Source organism: Aotus nancymaae, unplaced genomic scaffold (assembly GCF_030222135.1).
Source record: "Aotus nancymaae isolate 86718 unplaced genomic scaffold, 86718_ANA_hifiasm-v0.15.2.pri h1tg000008l, whole genome shotgun sequence".
Lineage (NCBI taxonomy): Eukaryota > Metazoa > Chordata > Mammalia > Primates > Aotidae > Aotus > Aotus nancymaae.
In genome coordinates, this window is record NW_026988419.1 from 42,937,383 (window position 1) to 42,947,409 (window position 10,027).

General features: G+C 37.5%; 1 protein-coding gene across 2 annotated transcripts in view; it reads left to right on the forward strand.

The window, feature by feature from the left end:
• Positions 1–8,799, forward strand: part of HIBCH (3-hydroxyisobutyryl-CoA hydrolase) — a 103,034-nt gene extending 94,235 nt beyond the window's left edge. For both annotated transcript variants that reach the window (XM_021672015.2, XM_064373237.1), the window contains exons 13-14: positions 4,225–4,258; positions 8,466–8,799. In XM_021672015.2, the coding sequence (XP_021527690.2) occupies positions 4,225–4,258; positions 8,466–8,581 (150 nt within the window). In that variant the 3' untranslated portion in view covers positions 8,582–8,799. The remainder of the gene's footprint in view (positions 1–4,224; positions 4,259–8,465) is intronic.
• The last annotated feature ends 1,228 nt before the right edge of the window (positions 8,800–10,027 follow it).

Sequence of the window (10,027 nt, forward strand, 5' to 3'; positions counted from 1 at the left end):
TATGTTTATGGTAGAACTTGTAAAATATACCAAGTGAAAACAAGAAAACTAAATTCACATGTAAATTTGCTCTACAAAAACACAACAGGCCAGTTAGCTTTAGAGGGGTGGAAGTATTGCTATCCAGATTATTATTAAGCCTTTACAAAATAGGAATTACATTTGCATGTTAGTGTAAGAAGCTTGCTAACCTCAGAAAAATTCAAAATAGAAATTCATGTCTTTCAGAGATGGTCTCTGTGGCCTTGGGCAAGACATGTAAACTCTGTAAATGTGAATTCCCCCATTGGTAAAATGAAGAGGATTATTTATAAGCATGTATCTATAAAGTAAATGCACAAATGGAGGTTTATCAGTCTGTTACATGTTTTAAAGAGCATTACGAAAGTACCATTGTAAACATAAAGTGGACAACAATCACATGGAATATTGATTTCATGAAACATTTCATATTTATATTCTTTCAGATGACAAACTCTTTTAAGGCAGAATCATTCTTTATGTTCAGAGGGCCCTTAAGAGGCATCTTACTATTTAGACTAACATATGGACTAAAGGGAATATTTGGCTTAATAGCCAGAAAGCAGACATTCCTAATGACTTTAATGTAATCGTTATTAAGATGTTCAGCCAGGTGCGGTGGCGTACGCCTATAATCCCAGCACTTTGGGAGGCCGAGGCTGGCGGATCAGAAGGTCAAGAGATCCAGACTATCCTGGCCAAATGGTGAAACTCTGTCTCTACTAAAAATGCAAAAATCAGCTGGGTGTGCTGGCATATGCCTGTAGTCCCAGCTACTCACAAGGCTGAGGCAGGAAAATTGCTCCAACCTGGGAGGCAGAGGTTCCAGTGGGCTGAGATCGCACCACTGTACTCCAGCCTGGTGACAGCGAGACTCTATCTCAAAAAAAAAAAAAAAAAAAAAGAAAGAAAGAAATAACTCTATTAGCTGTATCTTAAAGTCGCTTCTTGTGGGATGTAAATGGTAGCCGATGTCTATTGTTTAATATGTGCAGATACTACGCTAGGCACTTTATATGCATTCTCTCCATTAAATTTTAGTATCTCTACGAGGATAGGTACTGTGTGGCATAGTGACGTAACCTGCCTTAGGTTGTCCCACTATTAAGTGGCAGAGATATGGCATATGAAACCATGCAGTATTACTCTGGTGCCTGCACTCTTGACCACTGTCCTGTATACTTCACACATTCCATGTTTTTCATTGAACTTTTAGTGCACTGCCTAGATTGATTGATTCCTGCCTTCATTCTCTCAGCAAATATGTTAGCTATGTGTCAGGGACTATGCTCAGTTTTAGGCTTAGGTTGTTGAATAAGAAGACACAGTCCTTTATTTTCATGGAGTTTAGTCTACTGAGACTATAAAGAACAAGTAAACAAAATAAGTGAAATAATTATAAATTGTAATAAGTATGCTAAAAGAAAACATACAGGGTTGGTGATAGAAGAGATTGATGCAGGGACAGGAGGGAGTTGGGGGGCAATGGGACACCTGCTTTAAGTAAGTAGGTCAGGGAAGACATCTTTGTGATGTCACTTCATTGTGACCTGAAGAATGAGAAAGGAGTATGTTGAGAAGTCTCTTGGGCTTAAGCAGGGGGTGATCTGATTTTTCATTTGATTCGATTCAGTTTGCTTTAAGAAGGAAATTATTGCTGCTAAGTGGACTCAGGGTTTCAGGGGTTCAAGAACAGTTTAGAGACCAGATATAAATGTCCTGCACTGATGCAGGTGTGAAATAGTAGTGCTTAGACAAGCATGGTGGCAGTGAAGAGAAGTAAATGCATTTGAGACACATGTGGGAGATAGAATTGACAGGATTTGATGGATGTGAGGGAAGGAATGCATTTAGGAGTTAGAGCTTAGAGGATCAGAGATTCAAATGTGAAAGACACCAACAGCAACTGAAAAGACCTTGGAGATGCATTATTTACTAAACAAGAGTGCTTACTATGTGGTAGGCACTGTTAGAGGTACCCAGGTACATAGGTTTCAGGTACCTAGGTATGCTCCAGGGGTAGAGGCTGAAAAGGCAGAAAACAGTTTAAATCATTATCTTGGGGAATAGAGTAGGATAACAGACAAAATCCCTGCCTTCACGGAACTTACTTTATAATGGGGAAATAGACTGTAAATGAGATTAATACATAAAATATATATCATATGATTATTAAGGAGAAAAAATAAAGGAAGCAGAATATGTGATATAGGGTAACGGGGATGAATTATAGATAGGGTGACCAGATCAGCCCTCACTGAGATGTTCTTTGAGGCAATTCCTGAAAGAAGTGAGGAAGTGAGCCATGCAGTTATCTGAGGAAGAGCATCCCAGGCAGAGGGAACTACAAGAACAAAGCTCTGAGGCAGGAGCATGAGGCTGTGTGGAGGGGGATGGGGGGGTGTAGAGGTGGTAGTGAGTAAGAGATAAGGCCAGAGGGAACAGTGTAGAGAAAGGCTGTGCAGAGCCTTGATGGTCTCTATAATGACTTTGGCTGAGTAAAATGGGAAGCCACTAGATGATTATGAGCAGAGGAATGCCATGATCTTATACTTTAAAGAACTGATCACTCAAGCTGCTATGTTGAGCACTGAATGGATAAGATCACATAGGAAGAAAATAAGAGTCTAGACCTGAGCCCTAAGGAATACCAACATTTTGAGGTGTGGTAGAGAAAGAGCAGTAGGAAGGAAAAAAAGATGGAGAGGCAGGAGGACCACAAGAGTGTGGTGTCACAGAAGAAAGAGAGGAACGTTTGAGGGAGGAGGGTGTAATGGACAGTGTTGAACACTGCCAAAGTGTAGATGAGGTTAGAAGTGTCATTTGATGTTGGCGTTGCTGACATCATGGGTGGTTTTGGCAATGTTTTAGAGGAGTGGGGGCAGAAGTTAGAGTGCAGTAAGTTGGAGAGGAAAAATGGGATGTGAAGAAGTGGAGAGAATATATGTAGACAAATATTCTTGAAAGAGAAATAGGATAGAAGCTGAGACTGGAATCAAGTGAAGTTCCTTTTTTATTTTGTAAGATGGAAGGTACTAGAACATGTTTAAAAATGATTGGGAATGATCCAATAGAGAAAAAAGATTATGTTGATGATACTAATGGTAGTTAACATTTACTGAACTCTTAGTGTCAGATACTGTGCTTGGATATGGATTAAAATAATCCTAGGATGGATGTATAAATGACCTTTTCATGTAAGGAAATTAGGAGTTGGAGAAATTACTAGTCCAAGGTCACAAAGTTAATATGTAGTCAAATCAGGATGTGAACCTAGACTCTAGTAAATGAACTGCATGCATTTAGCCACTCAATTATATTGCCTACATTGATGATTCTAGAAAAAGAAAAGTGAGTGACCACATCAAGCAAAGTCCATCCTTGAGAAGGCAAGAGGGGATGTGAATTGGAATGCAAGGGAGGACTGGTCTTTGAAAAGGGGATGGTCCTTTCCTCCATGGCATTGAAAGGGAAGGTATGTGCAGATGGCTGCAGTTGCCTGCAGATGTTTTAGTGATCTTGGAAGATAAGATTTCCCATCTAAGGGCTTCTTGTTTTTTTATAGAAGTCAGAGGTTAAGTAATTGGCTGAGACTTAATAAGAGTGCGCACTACGAGTAGAGGTTGAGAAGGCAGAAAACACTTTAAATCATTATCTTGGGGAGTAGGGAAGAGACCTTGGATTGTTCAGCAGTTTTCTGTGCCCGTTTGAGATTTTTGATCATGAATTTTAAATGAAACCAGTCATGGTTGTACAATTTTCTGCAGCAAGACGTAGCTGCTGAAGTGCAGGCAAGGGGTACATGGTAGGGTTTAGTTGGTGCCAAGATTTTGCTAGGTTTTTATAAAAGAGAAAAAGATGTGAGGGAGATGACAGCATTTTGAAAGGAAAGTGATCATTTTAAAGGACTGGTAAAATTGGGCTGCATGAAGAGCAAAGTGAAGCCAGCACAGATAGGGAGAAAGTCATAGGAACAGGGGACCTCAGTAAGATCAAGGATTTGTAGGAGTGGAGATACTGGAGCAAATAAGATTAGGAGGTAGTGATCAGAAAGTATGCTGTCAGATGTGGTTCAGTCTCTAAACGTCATCGTTCAGATTGTGGCCATGGGAGTGGAAGGCTGAAGTGAACAGAGGAGAGAGAAGATCACCCAGAATAATGGCACCCAAAAATTATCTCCATTTAATCTCAATTTTCTTTCAGAGAGGTCATGACTTTCATGAAGGCATCAGAGCTCGTAAGTGGCAAATGGGAACTTACCATTTTGGGGAAATGGGATTTGTGAGCAGATGCTGTTAATTAAAGAAGACACAGATTGTGTACCCCAAATCCTAAAATCCAAAATGTACCAAAATCTGAAACTTTTTGAGCACCAACATGACATTGGATTGTAAGTATAATGCAAATATTCCAAAATATGAAAAAAAAAAAAATCTCAAACCTGAAACACTTATGATCTCAAGCATTTCAGATACAGAATACTCAACCCATAGTTGTTTTAGTAGTGAAAATTAAACTTTTATAAAGATTGTAAAATTGTGTGTTTTTTAAAAAAAGTTACCATCTGGAATATGAAAAGGAAGATCAGTCTTGAAACTGACATTGTTTTAAAAATAGACCTAACTTGGCCACTGCTCTCTAATTTATATATAAGGTAATCCTGCCCCTATACTCATGTACCACCTCTGATAAGTCCAGCAGTAAGTTTGTAAACTCATCCTGCTGCTGTGGCCTTTAAAACATGCATTTATTCCCTTACAAAAAGCCCTCAAGTCCCCTGCCTTTCTCCCTCTTTTGTACTGGCCTGGCAAAATTGACCAGTGATCTAACCCTACTTTCCACCTTCTTGGCTGTACCTGAGCAGTTAAACATTGCTGGGGAAAAAGATCATATGACATCATTAGTAACATCTGCAGATTTTCTTATTAATACTTTCTATTTTTGCTTATAATCTCCAGTGCCAGCATATTTAGAAAAAGCAATCGAAATACTTGACTTTTTTTTTCTAGCAAACTTGGAACAATTCATTTTTATGTGTAACTCTTATTCCTATAAAAAGCTGTTATTTATGTTGTATAAAATGAGTTCTTCCCTCTGCATGTATTTGCATATCCAATGTTCCTGTTTTTATTAATTATTCTACTGTAGTGCAGACTCTGGATACACCTTTTTTTTTTTTTTTTTTTTTTTTTTTTGAGACAGGCTGGAGTGCAGTGGTGCAATCTCGGCCCACTGTGACCTCCACCTCTCAGGTTCAAGTGATTCTCCTGCCTCAGCCTCCTGAGTAGCTGGGACTACAGATGCATGCCACCAGGCCTGCCTAATTTTTCTATTTTTAGTAGAAACAGGGTTTCACCATGTTGGCCAGGCTGGTCTCAAACTCCTAATCTCATGTGATCCACCTTCCTCAGCCTCCCAAAGTGCTGTGATTACAGACGTGAGCCACCATGCCCAGCTTGGATATACTTTTTTATCTGAATAAAAGTTTATTATGCTCTCTGAGCTCTTAAGCTTTGATAAACACCAGTCACTCTTATAGAGTTCTCTTCATTTCTGACATGACATAATATCAAAAATAAGAACGTGGTTGAAATATTTTTAGGAATCAGCACATGGAGTTGATCAGAGGAGATGGCTGTGTGTCTTGTAGAAACTAAGTAAAATAGGCATTTTCTTTACGAATTTCTCTGCAAATTCTTGCTGCATATGGACTACAGCCCAGACCTCTGATTTTAGAGGACCTGTATGCTACTTAGGTTATATTGCTAAAGTATTCATTATAGGAAAAACAAGCCCATTCAAAAATGGGCGAAGGATATGAACAGATACTTTACAAAAGAAGACATACATGAGGCCAACAAGCATATGAAAAAATGCTCATCATCACTGGTCATTAGAGAAATGCAAATCAAAACTACATTGAGATACCATCTCACGCCAGTTAGAATGGCGATCATTCAAAAATCTGGAGAAAACAGATGCTGGAGAGGATGTGGAGAAATAGGAACACTTTTACACTGTTGGTGGGAGTGTAAACTAGTTCAACCATTGTGGAAGACAGTGTGGCGATTCCTCAAGGACCTAGAAATAGAAATTCCATTTGACCCAGCAATCCCATTACTGGGCATATATCCAAAGGATTATGAATCATTCTACTATAAGGACACATGCACACGAATGTTCATTGCAGCACAGTTTACAATAGCAAAGACCTGGAACCAACCCAAATGCCCATCGATGATAGACTGGACAGGGAAAATGTGGCACATATACACCATGGAATATTATGCAGCCATCAAAAACAATGAGTTTGCGTCCTTTGTAGGGACATGGATGAACCTGGAAACCATCATTCTCAGCAAACTGACACAAGAACACAAAATCAAACACTGCATGTTCTCACTCATAGGAGGGTGTTGAACAATGAGAACACATGGACACAGGGAGGGGAGCACTATACACTGGGGTCTGTTGAGGGGAGTTGGGGGGACAGCGGGGGGGTGGGGAGTTGGGGAGGGATAGCATGGGGAGAAATGCCAGATATAGGTGAAGGGGAGGAAGGCAGCAAATCACACTGCCACGTATGCACCTATGCAACAACCTTGCATGTTTTTCACGTGTACCCCAAAACCTAAAATGCAATAATAAAAATAAATAAATAAATAAATGAAAAAAAAAAAGTATTCATTATATGTTGTAACAGGCCTTCCTTAAAACAAAAGATACTGTTTTTAGATAAATACTGTTATTTTGAGGAAAAAATGTTGAAACCAAGCAGTATCAAAGTTCTTATTCATAAAGAAGTGCTTACTTATCCTGCTACGTTTTAATGAAGAGAAAGTATATTGCTGCCTCTTTCAGTATAGACTTTTTATTCAGAAAGCATTATCTGTTCTGAGTAAAACTGTAGTGTTCTAGTGTAATCAAATGTTTGCTGCATTTTGCTAATAATAAAAACATATTAGCAAATTAAAGTAAGATAATAAATTTAATAGTTGTTAAAAATTCTTATTGTTAACATCTAGAACAAATTAATACTTTCTGGTTATAGAAGAGAAAAAAAGACTGTCTTAGTAGAGCTGGATACCCACTCAAATTCCATGTAGTGGTTATCTCAGGAGACTTGAAAAACCTGAGCTGCCTACATGGCAAGAACTTAAGTTATATCTATTATAGTAAAAGCAAATATTAGCTTGAAATAAAATAACAAATTTGTTTAATATTCTCTTTCCTCTTGTCCTTCAGTGGGATCTCAAGGAAATAGTATTGACTCAAAAACTTACAGAAGAGATTCTTGTGGAGAGAATGTGCCAGGGTTATTCTTTGTTTACACTGTCCATTGAATATAAAACTTTGACATAGTAGGGATCAGAACATCAGTGTTTAATATTGCCACTGATTTGATACAAGAATCTCATAGGAGGGAGTTAAATCTTAAAAACAAAACCTCCAGTATCTGCATTTTATTGTATGTAAAAGCTTCTTTCCCCCTACCTACCAAGGCAGCCTTGGTCCTTGGTTTCCATACTGCTCCTTTAACTATTTTAGTGTTTAAATGCTAAATTTGGTTTTTCTAGTTCACTGTAGTTTGCACATTTAAATATTTCCATTCTTCATAAGAATTATGTGCATTTTAAGCATGGTTGAAATTTGCTGCCACAACCATAACTTAAAAAAAAAAATTGAGATCATTGTAGATTCACATGAGGTTGTAAGAAATAATATAGAGATCTTGCATACCTCCACCCAGTCTCCTAAATGATACCATCTGTATAACTACAGTATACTGGATATTCTTCTCCCCTTCTTTAGGAGAAGTTACAGATTGCCTTATAATCCTGTGGGGATACTATGTGGCTATAGTAAGTGATGACTACACTGAAATAGGAGAACTCGGTTTCATGATAACCTGATTTTTTTTTTAAATCCAGAGCTGTCCAAACTGGAGGATTCAGCAGAACAACAGTTACACATTTAATTATGCATGAAGTCCCCTTTTCTCTAACTTAAGCAATTAATTTCCTCCTAAAATTCAATGTGGAGGAGGTTAGAAGGCACATCTGGCCCCTCTGCCCTCCCCTGCCTTTGCTTCAAATTAAACACTGATTTTAGTTGTTTTGTAATGTGGAGGTTTCATTTGCAATTTTATTTCAAGAAGAAAAAAAGAATTCTAATGTTTAAACCACTGGATTAATTGAGTAGGCTTTATTAAAGCTAGAGACATGCAGCTTAGGAAGTTAGAAAATATCCACACCAATCATCAAAAGTATTTTGCTATCCATCCCTGGGGGTTTAATTAGAAAAATAGAGCACATGTAAAAACTTGGAGGGAAAATGTGTTATAGAAAGATGTGCCTAGTATAAGATAGGTACTGTTAATTCAGTAATTAAAATATGGTAATACCAGAAAAAAAGGCACTAACATTTGTATCTTCTCTTGACAGTTTTAATTGATAAAGACAAGAGTCCAAAATGGAAACCAGCTGATCTAAAAGAAGTTACTGATGAATATTTGAATAATCACTTTAAGTCTTTGGGAAGCAATGATTTGAAATTTTGAGGTGACAGGCTTTTAAGGTATATTTTGTAGCATGGGTTGGCAATCTCCAGCACATGGGCCAAATCTAGCCTGCTGCCTGTTTTTATATACCCTGCAAGCTAAGAATGGTTTCTGCATTTTTAAATGGTTGGGAAAAGAAATGAAAGACTAATGTTTCATGACATGTGAAAATTATATGAAATATCACAGTTCACAAATAAAGCTTTATTGGAACTAGCTATACTCATCTGTTTATATATTTTCTGTGGCTGCTTTGAAATGAGTAGTTGCAATAGAGATGGTAAGGCCCACAAAGCCTAATTATTTACTGTCTGGATTTTGTCAGAAAAAGTTTGCCAATCCCTGTTTTAGAAGATGGAAAAATGAAGGTTTTTAGATACTTTCTTGAGTAGTATATCTAATTGAAATGGCATCTTTATTTGGCTTTTGGTAGTGGCTTATACGTTGATTAAATCAACTTAGGTATAGAATATAAAAAAGACCCTGAAAATTGTTTTGGATACTGTGTTAATACCTCAGAATTTTCTCCATATATGAGTGTGTTTTAAAGTAACAGTTACTGTAGCAGAAGAGCACCTTTTATAAACATTAGAAATCTTGGGCAAAGAGAAAAGGTTTTTACCAAGTTCTCTCTTCAGTATTACTCAGCCTTGGTCTTCCCTAAAATAATCAGTACCACCCCATAGTGAAAGTGAAAGCATTATTTTCTTGTTATTCACAGTATTCATTAATCCAGTAGAATGAGAAATTAGGAAAGTACAATCTCTTAGATACTGAGACACTCTTTTTTTATAATTTACCTAAGACTTGTGTGTGATAATTATCCTTATAAACAAGGTTCAAATCAGGACAAAAAAATGGAAAGCAAGATGACTTTTGTTCAAAAGATATATTCAATAATTGATACTGTTAATAAGTACTTTTTAAGGTATGACAGAACTAAAAGGTATTCCAGACTCAGAATCTTAAAGTTCTAGGCAAGAATAATTTTTAAACTAAAGGTAAGTTTATAACTTATTTTGTAACTTGTTTTAGTTTCTCCTTCATCCCATACTCTTTAGAAACTAGGAGAACTTCAGGTTTGTAAGAACAAAAAGCCAGCAGAACTGAAAAAGACATTAAAGATCATGTCCTGCACCTTCTCATAGATGAAGAAACGGCAGCCCAGAAGGTACTGCTTTATGTTTTCTCAGTTCTTAATCTGTTTTACGTGAAGCATTTTTCTTTCAAATAATTGCATAACAAATCTGGAATGTAGATGCCATGATAGGCCGGACATTGTGGCTCACGCCTATAATCCCAGCACTTTGGGAGGCCGAAGTGGGTGGATCACGAGGTTAGGAGTTTGAGACCAGCCTGGCCAACATGGTGAACCCTTGTCTCTACTAAAAATACAAAAATTAGCTGGGTGTGATGGTGGGTGCCTGTAATCCCAGCAACTCAGGA